Here is a 21,050-nt window from a genome sequence, read left to right on the forward strand (position 1 = left end):
CAAGTCTATTCCACAGCGCTGTGGAGATGCGACTAGAGAAAGTGTAACTAACGTAATTTACATACTGTATAAAAGAAGTGGATGTAACCACTGCAATGTCACCCATTGGTTTGTTGACTGCCGTTCTGAAGCTTTGAGTTTGGCATTTTTGCTGTAGCCATTTTTGTTTTTTGGAGCCAGAAGTGATCACATTTGCCCGGGAGGGTGGAGCAGGGGAATATCGAGTGGTGGATCTGACTAAAGTATATTTATTAAGCAGAGACATATACATGTGTAGATCCACAGGTAGTACCTGCCCTGCCTCTCTGAGCTTTGAAGCAAGAATGCTTTCTTGCATTAAGTTTAAGTCAGCCACTGTTTTGGGAGGAGTATTCAAGGACAAATTACTTCATCAAACCAGTATACTCCAAGTTTGTTCCCAATATTGGAATTATAATCATGTGTGTAATAAGCCATGCTTCAATATCAAGAAACCTTATTCATTCAACCATAAATGTAATAATATGAAAATGCTATATCCCCTGTATAGTATTTTGTTGTGGTATGCAAAACAATTCTCTGTGAAAGATGAAAGCCTTAAGCAAAACCTCTCAACCTGCACCAGGTACTTCCATTAACAGTAACTTATTGTTTGTAAGCAGCTAAAACCAAGCCCCCGTGTCTCTCTGCAAAGGAATCCCAGAATGGAAAAGTGAAGCAGTGCTTGGATAAGTTGAGATAACTTCTAGGATTTAAAGGGCATGAACTTCAGCGTACATATCAATATTTTTTCTGCTCACGAAGATTGAAATGTCAAATGCCATTAGGATCTAATGAGGGACAAGTGGGACATTATGACCGAGGGCAAAGTTGTGCCTCTATAAAAAGCAGAGCTGAACTATGTCCTCGGCACAGAGGGCAATCATTAGGCAGACAGTAGGACTTCGCTCATAATACTATTGAATATATAAAATTCTATCTTCTGTCCTGTAGATAGGTGACAATGATGGTCTAATTGCCTTTTTCACTGTTTCCCTAAGACTTTTTTCAGACAGTTTCCAGATAATGGCACATTGTGTTTTGTTAAGAAGTTTTTTTTCATAATGGAATGTGCAGTTTTATTACTGCTTAAAGGTACAATATGTAACATTTCTGCATTACAATGTCTAAAAACGACCATACCTATGTTATATATTTTTTGAGTTGTGTAGTTACACTATCCCAAATGTTTCCACCAAATGTCAAACCCAGAGAAATCTGTTATTTTATTTTCAGACAAGGGATGTTACCTTTAGTCGCCTGTCAGTGGTGTCATATAACCTTTCACCCTCTAGTTACTCGTAACTTCCGTCAAAACACGGCATCCAGATGATACGTTTGAGCGTAATTGTAAATCATACAATATTACAGAAAAAAATACTCCTAACCGTAATACAGATTTTTCTGCCACAAGGCATCATTTTGTGATTAATTACACTTTGCAACACAGTAATACAGCAGCGATCTTATTTCTTGATACATATAAATATCGATCCAGCTTACTACAATGTGTTGGTTGACAAGTAGCTAACGTTAATGCTAATGCTTGGTGGATAACATTATAGGGTTACAACATCGTTCAACACGCTCATAAAGTTATCAGTAGCATGATTGTTTTCACCACGGATAAAAGCAGCGCTGGGTTAACCCACGAATGAGTTCACCAGTAATGTTAACATTAGCTGTATAGATAGACGACTAATCTAATGCTAATTTAGCCAGCTAGCACACCCCGGTCTGTCTGCCTCACTCCCCCGGCGCAAAGAGACTTCATTCGGGATGAGAGCTGACAACACAGCCGGGACATGTAGCAATAGCCAGTTACCGTTAGCCCATAGCCAGCCAACAGCCAGCTACTATCATTACAGCAATCCATACAGTACTATAAGTACTATACAGCACTTAACTCCGGTGCCGGGTGCTTACGACGCTAACAGCAGTTTAATAAAGCATTGGGAAACAGACCATATCAGACTCAGATCCGAGTCACAACAGCGGCCATCCATAATGTTAGCTACGTCTCCGTGAGCACTACTGGTGTTCATGCCGAAAATCTCCTCCCTGCCGAATTTCTCCCCCTTTTGCGTTTAGCTGTCTTTAAAGTTAGCTAAATTAACTCGACAAAAGGTGGGTTAAGCAACAAAATGAATAGTTAAGATTAAAGAAATGTGAAGAGGGAGATTGTTCCGGGCAGCTTGGAGATGTTCTGCTGCTGCACAACGGCCATCGACCGTCCTCGCCATCCCGGCCAGAGATTCCCCCGGCAATCCCCACCCACACCCGTCTCTCAGCCTCGTTGAGTAGCTAGCTAGAGTTACAACAAACCCCGTCCGCCCGGTGTTGAAACCATCCAAAAGGTGACATTGACATGTGAAATATATTGTGATAGTCACTGTGGTTTAAGCTGCTGGCTAATGTTAGCTTGCTGGCTCACTAGCTAGGTTTAGTGAGCCAGCTAGGTATTGGTAGCTAGGTTAGCTACCAATACAGATCGAATCAAGAAAAAAGTAATTATGTTGGGGAAAATGCAGCTATTTTATTAGAATGACATGAATAAACATTACTAAACGTAATGTGAACAGATGCATTCTAACCAGCGAAGGTGTTTAACAATAAAAACTACAACTCCCATAATTCCACGCAACTTCCCAACGTCATCAAAAGTCCGTGTTTACAATCCATTGTTTTGGTTGAGAGACCCCTAGCGGCTGAAAGTTACATATTGTACGTTTAAATGAAGGGATATTAACAATGGATGTAACTACAGTATTTGTATGTGAAAGAGGTCGTTTGTAGTAATGAATCTAGAGAGAATTATCAGCTGACTCTGCAGTTCTCCTCAGCTCGTTCATGCGTTTTAGCATCTTTCAGCTCAATGATTTGGTTTGACAGCCCTCAACTTTACTGTTTTGATTCACTCCCACCACTCTCATCAGCCTACTTTTTGGCAGTAGCAGGAAGCTCTATCCAACAAAAAACCCTTTAAAAAACCATTGTACTCTACCTGCCCAGACCAAAAGTTAGACAGAGTGATAATATGTCAGCGTTGTGTTCACAGCTAGTTTCTACTGCCCCAAAGTGGCCAAAAAAGGCACAAAACCCTAACATAAATATGGAACCTGCAAAGGAGGCAGTTAATCTTTTAATAACATGTTTGATTTAAAACGCACACACTACACACACCAAACTACTTTTTTGGGACATTGAAAGATTGCAACAAGCCGTCCAGCCCATACAACCACACAGGTCGCTTGTTCCTACCCTATAATACGACACACAGGAGTGTTTCCTAAATTAGCGCCACTATGGCAGCAGATCAACATATCCTCATACCTAAACGTAATGGTCACAGTTTTTAAACATGTAGTTAACACTGTAAAACAGTTACAGTTAGATTAGATTAAGGAGACAAAACTACTTGATTAGGTTTAGGAAAAGATTGTGAACATGACATACTGTAACTACAAGGTAACGTTATATACGTTAAAGTTAAAATAAGTCAACTTTGACTTTTAGTTTTCTCACGGGACACGAACAGCCGTCTCCTGGGTGAAAGTACTATTTGTATGACCCGTCCATCCTCCCTGACCTCCTCCCTACACAGACTTTGGCGTCACCTGACCTCCTTCATTCCCGTCATCATTACTACGCCCACTAGAGGCCTTCGCCACTATAGCGTAAATATCGGTTGCAATAAGATGCTTGTACAAAGACTTGTACAAAGTTTGATCTGTTATAGAGAGAGAGAGAGAGAGAGTGAAAAAAAATTAAAATACAATTGTGGAGATGTAAAACAGGTCAAAGGAACAGCCAAAGAAGTCAACTTAGCCAAAGTCCTTGGGCGAAAGATGGAATTGTACTGTGGAGGAACAGAAGAGGAGGACGCGAGAGAATGGAGACATAAAAAGAACATAGGGCTGTTGTACAAGTGCGTGGGCAGTAAAATAAAGAGCTAGACTTCACCATTTCAAAGTAAAATGTCACATTGATTTCTCATTCCAACCCCAATATGCTTGTGTATGGTAGAATTTACTTTACAAACTGATAGAGCTGATGTATACGTTAGGTCAAGGTATCCACAAAAACGTCAAACTTAGTGTAAAGAGTGATGATTCATCAGATAGATTTTATAGGTTTGTGACCCATTTTCCCCACTTTCCCCCCCCAGCAAAACTCCTTTCTCCTCTCTTCTTCATCCCATCCCTCATTATGTTGTCTACACATTGTGCTAGTAATTCCTTCACGTTGCATTTGCACAAAGTTCCTTCTTCTTCTGTTGTTCTCCACGGCTCGTCTAATTAATTTACAGTAGCTTGCTAAAAAGAAAAAATGTTTTAGTTTCTCTCATGAGGCAGCACATAATGGGTCAAGTACACCAATGTCATGATCATCAATAAAAACACGGGGCATTTATTGAGGTAACTGAAATATGAAAACAGAAACGTGTGGTATTGAGTTATAGCATATAGTGCCTGTGGGATTTGTAATGTTCTGGAAATAAAGTAAATAAAAGGCACAACGTATAGGAATTATTAATGAAAAATAAATCTTTCTTCAGGCAATATTTGCCAATTAGGAGTTATGGTGCACTACCTCACTGCAGCATTCAATAATCCTGGAACTTTGTGATTGTGAAACAAAGCTCTGGCTGCATCCAAATCTATAGGTGGTACACAGTAGCACACTGCAGTCAACCAGATGGATCTGAAACCATGCAGGATTTTGCAATTGAATGTGATAGAACACCCTGCTCTCTTTGTGGCTTGACATGCCAGTAGAAATGATGATCCGCACACTTCAGAGTCCAGTCTGAGCGCAGCAATAAAGAGACATGGCTGAGCTGCTGGTGGGTTTTCAGTTGTCATATTCTGTTGAGAACAGGTGAGGCTCATTGATTGTGTGTGTTCCAAAAGTTGTTTCTTGCCACATAAAGACACTGTTCACTACCACCATTACACACACTCTACCATAGCACCTTATCATGGCCATTGCATCACTAAAATGTCCCTCGGGATGAATAAAGTATCTATCTATCTATCTATCTATCTATCTATCTATCTATCTATCTATCTATCTATCTATCTATCTATCTGCTCACTGCAGGGTATTGTAAACAAGGTCCTCTTGTAACACACACAGCTCAGAACATGCTTATAATAATAGAAAGTGAATAGAAAAATAAGGATAAAACACAGATGAGCTGCTGATTATGCACCATACTGCCTCAAGATGTTTAGTCTGATTGTCACACATTCTGATTCAATAATCATGCATATAAATTCCCAGATTTAGAAGAAAAATAAAATCTAACAAAAAAACAGTCCTAACAACCGGTTACATCACCCTGGTAGCTTGTATCACCCACCCTGAGGAGCATGAACACAGGTTTAAAGTTTGGAGCAGCACATACTGTATCTGCAGGAACTCTGGGGCAGACCTGCTGTTAAGGGTGAATCCTCTGAACCCACAGGCTGTCAGCCAGGTTCGGTAGAGATACTGTGGGTGCAAGCCACTATGGATAACTTTTCCTCACAAACGAATACTCAATGTCCTTCTGTCTGGCAGAAAATTATTCCACTGGTTGCCAGACACATTACTATACGACTCCCCTCTAAGCCTGATGCCCCCTGTGGTGGAAGTTTTCTTGTTAGCAGCAGGAGTGTGGATTTAAAAAACACAAGAATTGAAACTAATAAAGATTTACTGAGAATTAAACCAAAGTTTGGTCTTTGAGTATTTATTTACATTTGCAAATGCAGAGAAAACTGTTTCACAGGTACTCATGGCACATCTGAAAGGGTCTTCTGACCAAGCCAACAAATCCATACATCTATATAGTAGAAACTCCCTTAACCCATCCCAATACAGGATATCTTTAGCAGCTTCATAGATGAAAAAACACCATAAACAGTCATAATGACTTTACAACCTTCCCCTCTGCTCCTGTTTCCCAACTAAACACCGGTGTAGCTTAGGAGACAGAAAAGGAGACACAGTTCAAATGTTATGGCCCTCTTCACCCTTATCTGCTAAAAAGGAGAGACTGAGTTCTGAAAACGAAGAATAGCTTTAACAAAGAATAGCTTCAACTAGGCTCAAGGTTTTACGACGCCAGTTGCTTCTCCTTGAAGTCCTAGAGTTTACACAAAATTAAAGAATATAAGAGAACTCTTGTAAAATATATAAGAGAATCTTGTAGGATATTAAACTATTAATACACATATACATATATAAGAGAGTTAGTAAACTAAAACTAGCAGTTGCAGTGCAAAATTAAATATTTCATGTGCTTTTTCAGTCACTTTTCAAATTCCTATCCCTATACACATTACTCTAGGCCATTCTTCTTTCAGGTATAATTCTAATTCCCTTACAAAAACATTGAGCGTATTTCTTAGTACATGTCATAATCTCTCCAATGGCAAGATGGACATACATTTTTCATACCACATTGTAATATTAGGAGGATCTTCGTCTAACCATTTATGTAGTATTGTGAGGCATGCAGCATACAAAGCAACTCTAAGAATGTACCTGTACCTACGATCACAATTGGTATCCAGTCCCAGTACAAAATGGTATGGATTTAATGGAATATCAAGCCCAAAAATGTTCTTAATCTCATTTTGGACCGATAGCCAAAAACTTGAGATTCTTGGACATGACCACATTAGATGTCCATAAGTGCCACAGCTATTTTTACATTTCACACATGATGAGCACATAGGGTCATATTTACATCGAATAGCAGGGGTAACATGCAGTCTGTGGATAATCTTATATTACTCATAGGATTTATTAGAGCATGTAATGTTCTTTGCATTCAACAAGATCCTTTTCCACATCCCCTCATCCAGTTGGGAACCAAAATATTCACCCCAAGAAGTTTTACTATTGATCGTAGGGATATTGACAAACATTTGAGAGTAAATATAACTCAATACTTTCTTCTTTAAAGAAGAAGCCTTTAACAGTATATTTTCAAGTGGATTCTTATTCAAGCCACTCATATATGTTGGTATAGAATGGATATAACTCCTAAACTGTAAATAACAGACAAATTGTGTTTGAGGGAGCTCAAATTGTTTTAAAACCCACATCTAAACAAAACAATTCAAAGTCAGGATTGCAAACAATAGGCGCCAGAGCAGAGAATTGATTTTTAATCCCAAAGTGTCCACGTACTTGATTCCATGTTTTAAGGTTATTTCTAACAATAACATTATCTTTCATTCCCTGTAGTGAGATTGCATTATTTATAAAGGGCATATCTGACAGAACCGGTTCACATCCGCTATTTTCCAAATCCAGAAATGTGGAATTAGCATCATTATTTAACCATTCAGTAATATATCTTATATTGTGTATATTATTATATTATTGTGAGGCCCAGTGATAATACATTATATTTGGCAATGCTAACCCCCCTTTGTCCCTTGGTAAGTGCAGTTTCTCCAATTTAAATCTTGGGCGCTTGCCCTTCCATACAAATTTACTTATCAAACTATGTAGTGATTTAAAAAACTTAACTAGAACATAATTGGGTAGCATCTGCAATGGATATAATAGCCTGGGTAAGACATTCATCTTAATAATGGCAACTCTGCCAAGTAATGATATTAACAAAGGATTCCATCTTTGAAGATTTTTTCTAATTTCATTCACCACTGTGTCTAAATTCATTTTTACCATATCATCAAAATTACAGCAGACATTAATTCCCAAGTATCTAAACCCATGAGGAGACAACTGAAAAGGAATGTAACCCGATAGGTCAGAACAAGTCTAGCGGTAAAGCTAATGATTTTCCATAGTTGACTTTATAGCCAGAGAACACCCCAAACTCATTTATTATCTGGACAACAGCTGAGACGGAGGAAATGGGATTGTTCAAAAATAAAAGAACATCATCTGCATACAGTGAAATATTGAACTAAGGAACTAGATCTAATCCTCTCCGCCAAAGGTTCCATTGCTAATGCAAATAATAAAGGAGATAAAGGGCATCTTTGTTTGGTACCTTTACTTATAGAGAAAGGAGAAGACATTACCCCCATAATAGAAACTGATGTGGTGCAGAATATAACAATTTAACCCATTCAATAAACCCGTCTCCAAAAGCATACTCCTTTAAAGTTTTAAACAAATAATCCCACTCTATATGATCAAATGCTTTTTCAGCATCTAAAGATACCACCAATGCATTAAGTTTCTGGATTTTAACATACTGTAAAATACCTAATAATCTCCTAATGTTTGAATATGATTGCCTGTTTTGGACAAAGCCAGTCTGGTCATGTCCCACAATTTTTGGTATAATATAATTAATCCTAGTAGCAAGAAGTTTAGCTAAAATTTTACAGTCTGTGTTTTGAATACTTATTGGTCTATAGGATTCAGGATATTCTGGGTCTTTGTTTTCCTTTAGTATCATATTAATTGTAGCCAATTGCAATGATTGAGGAAGCTTTTTGATTGACAAAGAGTGTTAAAACATTCTAGTAATTAGGGGAGAGAGAATACCTTTAATCGTTTTATAAATCTCTGGGGGGAGACTATCTGGTCCACAGGCCTTTCCAGATGCTAAGGTGCCTATCACCTCCTCAACTTCCATACAAGATATAACCATATCACACTTAATCCTATCTTCATCAGATACCTTAGGAAGTTTTATACATTGAAAAAAATCATTAATTTTATCATCCATGCCCACTGTTTTTGATGTATACAAAGATAAAAAATTCATTAAATACATTAGCAATTTCAATGTTTGTATAATGCAGCTTCCCATGGTTGTCCTTAATTTTATTAATGGATTTGTTTGAAGCTGTGTTACTTATAAGATTAGCTAAATACCTCCCTGATCTATTAGCATATTCGTATATCTTGTGTTTTTGTCTAAATAAACCCTTTTCTGCATTCTGAGATAGGAGTGTGTTTAGGGAAGTTCTAGTTCTTATAACTTCATGCCAGTTCGCTTTACAGCCATTGCGTTTATGCTCAGATTCAGCTTTTTGTAATTCCAACTCAAGACGTTTCTGTTCTTTCAACTTTTTTTTCTTTTTTGCTGAACAATATGATATAATAATGCCCCTTAAATAAGCCTTAGTTGTTTCCCATAAGTTTGATGGATTTGTGTATTCATTATCGTTCTCCTGGATAAATATTTTTAATTCTTTTTGAGCCATGGAACAAAAATCTGGGTCGGATAATATAGACCTATTACATTTCCAGCTGTGTCTGTTTAAATTATTATATGAAATGTACATACCCAAAAAGACTGGAGCATGGTCTGATATATGAATAAATCCAATATTAAATTTTTCGATTTGTTGTATAGAGGATTGTGGAACAAGAACAAAGTCAATTCTAGAGTAAGACTTGTGGGGATTAGAGTAAAATGTCGCATTTGCTTATTACACCTACCCTTTTTACATTCTATTTTTTATTTTTTTATTCTTAGATCCCTCAGGACTCGACCCAAAAGACTTCAGACTTGACTTGCGACCTGGGTGACCAGATGAGAATGGGTAAAATTCGGGACGGGACGAGACGGGGAGGGGGGACACAAATTTCAAAACTCCGCACCAAAATTATTTATTATTTTTATTCAGGAATTCAACTGTCTGTCATGTAAACCCGAAAATACAAATAAAAAAATCATTAAAATCATGAACTCAAGTGTCATTATGAAACAAATAAAACAAACACAATGACAACATCCAATCCAATCACTCCTTCTCGTGGCTGCCTGCACTTGCACTTTCCCATGGCTGAAACTTGCGCTCTCTTCATCTACTCTATAACATAAAAAGGGGACAAAAAGGTTGTATTTTTTGTAATTAACCTTTGGTTAAATATTTCAACCCCAGACTGTGGTGTCCCTCAGCTGTGATGCCACCCCGTTGTCTCCCAACGGGGATGGGGGCTTTTATTTTGGAGACGAGGAGGGTCGAAGGCAGAGCGCCCCAGACCATCTGCCGGACCGGGAGCTGGCTGCAGGACGACTCAATCACCATGAACAGTTTTTAATGTTCTATCAGCCTATAACTACTTGAGAGTCTACTCTTGAGACTTTGCTCTAATTTTCGACCCAAAAGACTTCAGACTTGACTCGGACTCGAGTTTCGAGACTTGTCAACAACCTGTTTTCATGCAATTATTGCTTTTTAAATCAAAATTTATTAATGTATTTCTATTTTCTTTTACTGGTGCATATACGTTGGGGAAACGAATAACGAGCTGCATGTCCCCTGTCCTTTGCCATAATGTGCAACGTAACGCATGCGCTATGCCTTATGTGCGCACACTCAGAGTTGTGCCTTTTGTCATTAGTTTTGATTTCAATAACTTGCATAATTGATCCCGTGGATGATTTGTAGGCTACTAAGTGAACAAGGTGTACCCGGTCCACCAAACACTTGGCCGTCTTGACTGTCTTAATTCTGCACACATTTCTATTACTGTAGTCCTATTTACTATTTCATTATTTGCGTGGCGCAGCGGATCCGTGCGCACTGTCACTTGCCGTGGAGATGCTGGCCTCACTAACCTCTCCTCCTCTGAGTTGGATCTCCCTCGCGCTGGACTCAGTTTCACTGAGCGTACTAACACTTAAAATGAATAAATGACATTACTTCAATGAGTTCAAACTGCTTATTGTGCGTAATTTGGACTGAGACTGAGATGCATGTTGTTCTGTAACTGGTGTGGCGCTGCCACTATTCTCTTGATTTCCACTTCGACATTAGACATTTTTTTGAGTGAAAGAGACGTTACATTTAGCATATATTGTCACAGGTAACAAGCTAACTATCGCAAAGTGTTGTGCTAATGCTGGGAACAGGCACATTGTATCTTTATAGTTGTATCCATATGATGTGACAGACTTAGGTTAATATTTCATCAGGTTCGAGGGCTAGAGGGATGTGTTAAGTAGACCCCATAAAGTTATCCTACAACTGATTTTGATACTGTATTGTATGGATGGTAGTTACAGGACATGCTTTGAATTCATAAGATTTAACAATACAATGTTAGGGTAATTACTCTCTTTGGGGTTGTCTATAGCCTCGTTTCCAACAAGCAGTCCGGTTCAGTTCATCACATATTAGAACGGCAATTTTTGCGTTTCCATTGTCAAAAGTTGTGGATGGTACCAATAGAACTGCTCCATTCCGTCCTGTTTTTTTTCCTGTTAACCCTCTGTTGTGGTACCCAGCACACTGATCCAATTTAAAAAGGTGGAGCTAGAAACACTGCACTCAGTGATTGATGCAGCTGTTCCTCTGCATCATCAGTGAAAAGGAAATACTGCGAGAGCTGAATGGAGCATTAAGGAAAAAAAAATTTTTTCAGCCCGTTTCTCAGTACATGGCTGTCCACAGCTCTCCTACAAACGCAAAACAGATCTAGTGTTTAGGTACATGTCCATACAGGTTACCTATGGTTTCTAAAGGTACTATACCGAAAGTGTTTGATGGAAACGCAGCTTTTCTGGATAGGTTGGCTTGGGAGGGCAGCAATATGGGAGCAGTCCCTATCTCCTATAGATGCTGAATTAATTTCAACAAGGCAGCAGTTCCCTACCTTGTACGTGTTTCAGATTCTACTCATGTTTATACTTTACATGGTTTGAAATCTAACTGATAAGACTACAAGGAGGCAATTAATAAACTATAAAGTGCTTTGGATAAAGCAGTCAGCTATGTCTTTTTCTCAGTGTTCTTTAATGTTTTGTCACATTAGTCAAATGCAAAAGCGTAGCAGAGGCCTGGGGGCAATTAATGGAATAAGAAGACAGCACTAAGGGACTCAGGACATTTACCTGGGGGGGCAGGCAAAGTGGATCTACTGATCGCTGTGGATTACTTTTTTTTCGTGTCATTGGATTACGGCAGAATACGGATCTTTTTTCTTAACGTGACTTAATGTTTTCTGGTGTGATTGCGCTTCGTTTCTGCGTTTGGAGAGGCATCTCAACAGACTGATTGTTCACTGTTACATTTGAGTTGAATTTAAGTGTCGGGCATTTCCAAGACAGCCGTGCCACGATTGGATTTAATAAGGGCAAATTTGTAACAATGTAATTTAAAATCTGCTTTAAAAATAAACATATGTTTATTTAGCATGTTTGTTTTGTCCATATGTGCTCGTGCTGTGTTCCCTAAGTGGTAGGCCAGGTCTCAGCTGCTACAATGAGTTTTATTTAGTTTTTCCCCTTCCCTGGCTCGAATGTCAAATTCCGCTTATGCCTGGAGGGGGAATTAAGTCCTGTAGAACAACTGGAAAACTGCACACTACATCAGGCAGGTCTCATTATTGGCGTTTTTCCACTACATGGTACCTGCTCGACTCAGCTCGGCTCGACCGCGGTATCCCGTCCTCCTTTTTCCATTGCAGATTTAGTATCACCTTTTGCCCTTTTTAGTATCGCCTCTTGGAACCTTGACGGAGGTGATACTAAAAAAAGTACCTGTTGGCAGGTACCAGGTACTTTTTTTCATAATGGAAAACCAAAAAAGGCGAGTAGAGTCGAGCTGAGTCGAGCAGGTACCATGTAGTGGAAAAACGCCATATCAGTAGTGAAAAAACGCCATATCAGTGGCACAACAACTGCTGTGACATAGGGCCACCGATACATTCCTACTTTAAACATAAGATCAAACATCTTACCATCATTCATACGAAATTAAATAAAACCTTCTACACTAGATGCCTAGTGCCTTCTCCAGGTAGGGAATGAGTCCTTACCCCAAGTGAAGGAGTTCAAGTACCTTGGGGTCTTGTTCGCGAGTGAGGGGACAATGGAGCGGGAGATTGGTTGGAGAATCGGCACAGCAGGTGCGGTATTACATTCAATTTATCACACCGTTGTGACGAGAAGAGAGCTGAGCCAGAAGGCAAAGCTCTCAATCTACCGGTCAGTTTTTGTTCCTACCCTCACCTATGGTCATGAAGGCTGGGTCATGACCGAAAGAACAAGATCCAGGGTACAAGCGGCCGAAATGGGTTTCCTCAGGAGGGTAGCTGGCGTCTCCCTTAGAGATAGGGTGAGAAGCTCAGTTATCCGTGAGGAGCTCGGAGTAGAGCCGCTGCTCCTTTGCATCGAAAGGAGCCAGTTGAGGTGGTTCGGGCATCTGGTAAGGATGCCCCCTGGGCGCCTCCCTAGGGAGGTGTTCCAGGCACGTCCAGCTAGGAGGAGGCCTCGGGGGAGACCCAGGACTAGGTGGAGGGATTATATCTCTAACCTGGCCTGGGAACGCCTCGGGATCCCCCAGTCGGAGCTGGTTAATGTGGCCCGGGAAAGGGAAGTTTGGGGTCCCCTGCTAGAGCTGCTACCCCCGCGTCCCGACCCTGGATAAGCGGATGAAGATGGATGGATGGACTAGATGCCTATCTGACAGTGCTATAGCTAAATTTAAGGAAGATATTCCAACAGCACTTAACTCAACATTGTGCTTTAATATAACAGAGGACCTTTATGCTAACTTTAGTCCCTCCCAAATTGATAATTTTGTAGACGGTGCTACGGCCTGCCTACAGACAACTTTAGACTCTGTTGCTCCCCTCAAAAAGAAGATGATGAAGCAAAGGAAACTAGCACCTTGGTATAACTCCCAAACTCGCAAATTAAAACAAATCTCACGAAAACTTGAAAGTAAATGGCGTTCCTCCAAATTGGAAGAATCTCGTTTGGTTTGGCAAGACAGTCTGGAAACATATAGGAAGGCCCTCAGAAATGCCAGATCAGACTATTACTCAACACTAATAGAAGAAAATAAGAACAACCCAAGGTTTCTTTTCAGCACTGTAGCCAGGCTGACTGACAGCCACAGCTCTATTGAGCCATCTGTTCCCCTAGCTCTTAGTAGTGACGACTTCATGAGTTTCTTTAATGATAAAATTATAACAATTAGGGATGGAATTCATCACCTTTTGCCCTCAACTTCTAACGGTTCACTTTTGAGTGCAGGAGTGCTAGAAAGAACGACAGGACCTGACATATACTTAGACTGCTTTTTTTCCGATAGACCATCAACAATTAATGCTAAAGGTCTCTTCAGCAAAGCCATCTACCTGTCTATTAGACCCCATCCCAACGAGGCTACTTAAAGAAGCGTTATCTGTGGTTAACACTTCATTACTAGATATGATCAATATGTCTTTATTAACAGGTTATGTACCGCAGTCATATAAAGTAGCTGTGATAAAACCTCTTTTGAAAAAACCCACCCTCAATCCTGAGGTCGTAGCCAACTATAGACCTATATCGAATCTTCCCTTTCTCTCCAAGATCCTTGAGAAAGTAGTTGCTAATCAGTTATGTGACTTTTTACGCAGGAATAGTCTATTTGAGGACTTTCAGTCAGGATTTAGAAAGCATCATAGCACAGAGACGGCACTGGTGAAAATTACTAACGACCTTCTAATTGCTGCTGACAAAGGACTTGTCTCCATACTTGTCTTATTAGATCTTAGTGCTGCATTTGACACTATTGACCATACCATCCTTTTACAGAGACTGGAACATTTAGTTGGCATTAAAGGAATCGCACTAAGCTGGTTTAAGTCCTATTTCTCTGATCGATCTCAATTTGTTAATATCAACGATAAATCCTCCAAGTACACTTAAGTCAGCCATGGCGTTCCTCAAGGCTCGGTGCTTGGACCAATCCTTTTCTCCTTGTATATGCTTCCTCTAGGCAATATTATTAGGAAACACTCAATTAACTTTCACTGTTATGCGGATGACACCCAATTATACCTATCAATCAAGCCAGACGAGACCAGTCAGTTAGCCAAGCTTCAAGTATGCATTAGGGATATCAAATCATGGATGACCTACAATTTCCTGATGTTAAACTCAAACAAAACTGAAGTTATTGTGCTGGGCCCTAAACACCTCCGAACATCTCTATCCCAAGATATAATTACTCTAGATGGCATTGCCATGGCCTCCAGCACTACTGTCAGAAATCTAGGAGTTATTTTTGATCAGGATATATCCTTTAACGGCCACTTAAAACAAACCTTAAGAACAGCCTTCGTAACATTGCCAAAATTAGGAACATCCTGTCTCAAAACGATGCTGAAAAACTAGTCCATGCATTTGTTACTTCCAGGCTGGACTATTGCAACTCCCTATTATCAGGATGCCCAAATAAAACTCTTAGGACTCTCCAGCTGATCCAGAATGCTGCAGCGCGTGTTCTGACAAGAACTAAGAGGGGAGATCATATTTCTCCTGTGTTGGCTTCTCTGCATTGGCTTCCTGTAAAATCCAGGATTGAATTTAAAATACTTCTCCTGACCTACAAGGCTCTAAATGGTCAAGCACCATCATAGCTTGAAGAGCTCATAGTTCCTTATTGTCCCACTAGAGCACTGCGCTCCCAGAATGCAGAGTTACTTGTGGTTCCTAGAGTCTCTAAAAGTAGAATGGGAGCCAGAGCATTTAGCTATCAGGCTCCTCTCCTGTGGAACCAGCTCCCAGTCTGGGTTCGGGGGGCAGACACCGTCACCACCTTTAAGAGTAAACTTAAAACTCTCCTCTTCGATAAAGCTTATAGTTAGGGAGTAAGGAGTTGCAGCGTTCGCCTAGACCGGCGAGGGAAGGTGTGTAGGGGGAAGGTGTGTAGCCACAGTCATGACGCACCGCCTCCCTATTTCAGCTTCTCTTCATAGAAAGCCTACTATATTTAGGGTATGAGGAGTCACAGCGTTAGCTTAGACCGGCGAGGATGGGTGTGTAGCCACAATCATGGCGCACCCCGACCCATCTCTGCTTCTCCACATAGAAAGCTTACATATACTTAGGGAGTAATGAGTCACAGCGTTAGCCTAGACCGGCGGGGGGAAGGAGTGTAGCCACAATCGCGGAACACAGCCTCCCTATCTCCCCTTCTCTGCAGCTCTTAGTTATACAGTTATAGTTCTAGACTACCAGGGTACCTCCTAGGACACACTGAGCTTCTCCCTCCTCTCTCTTTCCATCTGTGTGTATTTGTGTCACAGAAATGCTTATTACTAACATAGCTCCGGGGAGCTTATTCCCCGCAGTCCTTATGTTCTTTTTCCAACTATAGAATATATCTACCTATCATATAATCAATAATATAGTGAGAGTAGAGAGAGGCAGGAAGTACAGCCCGTTCCGGCAGGGGAGAGTTCAAGCCCGATCCGGCACCTCTCTTTAGCCTGCCTCTCTTAGTTATGCTATTATAATTTTAGACTGCTGGGGAATGTCCTTCCTCCCTATGACACAATGAGCTGCTCTTTCATCTCTCTACCTTTTATGTGCATCCTTCTCCCAGAAATGCTTGTTACTAACCTAGCTCTGGGGAGTTTACTCCCCGGAGTCCTTATGTTTCTTCTTCACCCAGAATATCGCCTTGGATTAGGGTGGCACCTAGACCTGGGTTTTGGGTGCAGCTGTCGCTGTGGACCTACTACACCCTGCTATGCTCTGAGATTCCCTGCAGTGTCCGGCTGCGTCCTTGCGTCCTACCGCGTCCACCCATGCTGTGCTGTCCCACATTACACCCCGTAATGCCCTGCTGTGCCCTACTATGACATGAACTACTACGACTACCATTGTAGTCACTGTTCCATTATCTTTATTGTGACTATTACTGCCACTGTTCATCACACCCCCAACCGGCACCGTCAGACACCGCCTACCAAGAGTCTGGGTCTGTCCGAGGTTTCTTTCCGAAAGGGAGTTTTTCCTCGCCACTGTCGCAATAACTACCACTAATGCTTGCTCTTGAGGGAATTATTGTAATTGTTGGGGCTTTGTCTTACTCTGTCTGTAAAGTGTCTCGAGGTAACTCTTGTTATGATTTGATACTATAAATAAAACTGAATTGAATTGAACTGAATTGAAATTCATTCTTACATCACAGAGAATATACTTTCTTTAGTTATTGTGTGATAATTATATCGACACTCAATAAATCCCTTCCTGATAAATATATTTTCAATCACTGACATCTTATATTGATTCCAGCTACTTTTAGGAGTCACTCATTCACTACTCTCTACAAAGTGCACTAAATGAGTGCACTAAATTTCAGTCAGAATTCAGACAATGAAATAAAATAGCGGACAGTAATTATAGTGAACTATACAGTATAGCCAGTGCTGGGAAGTAACGGAATACATGTACCGGCGTTACATATTCAGAATACAAATTATGAGTAACTGTATTCCGTTACAGTTACAATTTAAATAGTTGGTATTTAGAATACAATTACATTGTTGAAATCAATGGATTACATGACAATACTTCTCTGTTTCACGAGTTTATTCACTCTCGCAACTCCATGCATTTCCCAGAAGCCCCAATATGAAAAAGAAAAAGTGAGCTATTTGCGTGATCACTGATAGAGGTAGAGATGGCACAACAGAGCCAGGGCAGGAATGCGTTTCTATCTTGGAAATTCAAACAGCATTTCACATTAAATAAAGAGAAGGGAGAACGAAATATAACTGTGCAGTGCAACCATTGCTTGCCATCAACCAACTTCCTTTCAGCATCCAAATTCTTCCACCTCCAACCTGAAGAAGCATCTTAAAGTAAGTTTTTGTTTTAATTAGCCAAGGGTAGTCGTCTGCTGTAGTTTTACTGGTCACCTTGCTATTTTTAGTTGACGTATGACTTTACATTCTCCTACGTGCTGATTTACTATCCCCAGAGCCGTTGAAAGACTAGCCCCGTTTGACATGTTAGCTAACATTAGCTAAAATTAGCTCGTGGTAGCTTAGACTGCGTTAGATTTGTGTAGTATGCAGTTCGGGACTACAAATACAACAATCTATCTGCTTGTTTAGGTACACATTCAGCCAGTTGGAACAGAAGAACACACCAGAATAGGCCTGTTTTGCATTGGTACACTTATACTTTATACTACTTCTACTACCTGTTTATGAGGCCAAAGAAAGAGAGGCATAGAAGGAAAGAAATGGACGAGGTAAAATGAGAGGAGGCAGTGATGTGAAGCCGCCAGCAGCAACAGTCAGGTTTTAGAAGTTGAAAGAGGACCCTACATTTCTTGCATTCCAGTGTCAAACACTAATTGGCTCTTCTGTCTAAAAACTGTTATATTTGCTTATTATACTCCTTAAAAAAAAGTCCTTAAAGTGGAGTTCTCAGGATGCTCATTATTTTTAACAAAAAGATCAAGTAACAAGTTAATAGGATTAAAGGATTCTACAGTAGAGGGCCAACGCCTGGCCAACTTCTGTGTTAGCCTCTGCATCACTGCTTTTCATTGCTCAGTGTATTTGCTTATAGGTTTAGTTTAAAAGGTCTTTTTGTAAAGCTAAAAAAATGATAATGTTTTGTTTTCTGTCTATATTTTAAGATAACCAGATATCCACTTCTGTACTGGCTGAAAAACACCTGAACACCTCCTTATTTCAACCAAAATAAACAACAATGATTATTTTGGCAGCAACGACTACAGCTCCTATGAGGCTTTGAAAGTGTCTAATACTTTGTATTCAGCTTTCTTGCAACGTCTCACATTTCACCTGTAACATCTTGCTTACAAGGCCAAGCAGCGAAAGCAGTATGTCAGCAGCACAACAGTCAGTGTCCACACTGGATCTGTTCAGCCACAGTACTGCTAGGCACTCTAAGCACACAATACAAAATCAGGTACCTAAATCAATCTGCCTAAGAGGTGAAAAATGAGTTGAAAAACACATCTGAAACATGAAATATGATGTAGATGAGATTTGAGACTCCAGTGATTTAGCATTGCACTTCCAATAAGTCACAACAGATGAGCTCTAAAACACCAGATTCTACATCTCCCATAATGCACCTCAATGGTAGAAACCCTGGTGACATAAGAAGGGGTATTTTCTAAAATTAATGCAGAGCCACGAAACACATTACACAACTGTTTCTGAGAAATATCTCTGTGTTGTGCTCCTTTACAGTATGTTTTACTGCCAATATCTTGCAGTTATGATGAGAAAATCTCACAGATTGCCACATTAACAAGGGAAATAAAAACTGTGCTTTGTAATCCGTGTAAAGCAAATGCCCACTGGAACACCCTTCATAGTTTAGCTGCTGTTCCCATAGATATAATACTGTTTTATATCTATGGCTGTTCCTCACTGCTCTGCCAGCCGAAATGGTGATCCCATTGGCTCACAGTAATGGAAGGGGGACTGGAGTTTTCATTTCCAAGTCTTGTATTGTTAGGTCAGGTCTGAATTTAAAAGCATCTGCACCAAAGCTGAGAGGACATTACCTTACGGTTAGGTTAACAAGTATGATTAAGTAGAGGACATCTGCAACAGCTTGCTTTGTATAATCCAGTATTGTTATTCAATTTACTAAAAAGGAACAAAATGTACAGCACATGTTCAGTCAGGAACACTTATCATTAAGTTAATACCATTATTGTGAAAAGCTTGTAAATTAGTCACTGACTCTTCCAAGGACAACCATTAGAGCTCAGTAGTTGCATATAATATAAAATACATAATGTAATGTGATAGGACTACAGAAATATTAAGTATGTTGACTAATGAGGTGGAGGTGCTGGTGGAGAGCAAGCAACCAGTCGACAACATGGTGTAAGCAGCAAATGCAGGGATTAATGAGGGGCTGACAACTTTAATGGACTGTGAAAGGCTGAAGCGCAAAACCTGGTGTTAGGTTGGTTTAGCTGACAATCAGTTGATGACTGTGTGTGTGTGTGTGTGTGTGTGTGTGTGTGTGTGTGTGTGTGTGTGTGTGTGTGTGTGTGTGTGTGTGTGTGTGTGAGGTAACTCACTTGAATAAATGGGAACAGGAGGCCCACAGCAAAGTTGGACAGCCAGTTAACTGTGCCAGCAATCATGAAGGCAGCAGGTCGGTAGGATTGTTCAAACAGTTCCCCGGTCAGAACAAAGGGGATGCCACCTGACAAAGAAGGGAGAAGATCATTAGTTACAACATACCAATGACAGCAAATAACAGAAACAAAACTTCACTCTGAGCATTATTCTGTGCTTACAAACTACAAAAGAAAATAATTGCTCATTGTTTTGCTCCTACTGCAGGTAAACATGTTTAATTCAGATAAGGCACAGTTAAAATAAATGTGATGTCATTATTAAGTGATATTTTCTCATTTTTCTTGTCCTCTTACCACATAGTGTAATGAACAGCAGTGCATGTCTAACACCATATAGCATCCTCCTGCTAAATTCCCACAACACATAATCCCTTCTATCAGAAAAAAAGCTCATATTAGCATTTAATGGCCACTTTAAAGATACAATCAGCAATTTATTTGACTGAATTGAAATCTTGAGTATGTCCATGTTGAGTTTGACTCATGTGGATACACACTTTTCAAACTTTCTTTGACTGTTACTGTAGAATGTCGTTGTAATTCACTCCAGAAAAAAACAAAAACGTAATATACAAAAAATAAATTCAAGCTGTGCTAATAATTTAGGACTGTAAAAATAAAAATGATAATTTGTAATAAATACTTAAACAATTCAGTTTGTAAATAGAGCCATGAGTAATGTTACTATGTTTCAATAAGGGCTGACATACCACAGTTTAAACATTTTAATATGTTGGAAGTCAAAATTCCTCTGGCCTCTCCCCGGGTACAATGTGCAACCAACATTTTCAAACCGCCGAGACCAGATGTTGACATTTGGATGTTTTGATGGGCAATGACATCCAACTATGAGGCTGAAATTTGAAAACTTGGCCCACTGAGTTCAAATCTAAAAGTAGTTCATCTTGACAGATTATTGCAAGATCAGTGGAGAGCACGGGGCAGTCATTCGAAATACATATTCTCAAGTTAGGAGTAAGGAACAATGCTGCTGCTGTCTCATTTAGCTGTCTAAAAAAAAAACTGATTGATTTATTTTTCTTTTCTCTTCCCCCTAAAGTTGCATTTGGGTGTTTACTTTTGACAATAATTAAAACAAATTCTCAACACAAACCCAAGAGTTTACTGAATAATAAAAAGTTCTCAGTTCACAGTTAGTCTTAAAGCAAC

At 39.9% G+C, this 21,050-nt stretch overlaps 1 protein-coding gene across 2 annotated transcripts in view; it reads right to left on the minus strand.

The window, feature by feature from the left end:
* slc2a9l2 (solute carrier family 2 member 9, like 2) overlaps positions 1–21,050 on the minus strand; it is a 98,824-nt gene that overhangs the window by 11,488 nt on the left and 66,286 nt on the right. For both annotated transcript variants that reach the window (XM_078247951.1, XM_078247950.1), the window contains exon 12: positions 19,818–19,945. In XM_078247951.1, the coding sequence (XP_078104077.1) occupies positions 19,818–19,945 (128 nt within the window). The remainder of the gene's footprint in view (positions 1–19,817; positions 19,946–21,050) is intronic.

The sequence above is a fragment of the Sander vitreus genome, chromosome 4, assembly GCF_031162955.1.
Source record: "Sander vitreus isolate 19-12246 chromosome 4, sanVit1, whole genome shotgun sequence".
Taxonomy (NCBI): domain Eukaryota; kingdom Metazoa; phylum Chordata; class Actinopteri; order Perciformes; family Percidae; genus Sander; species Sander vitreus.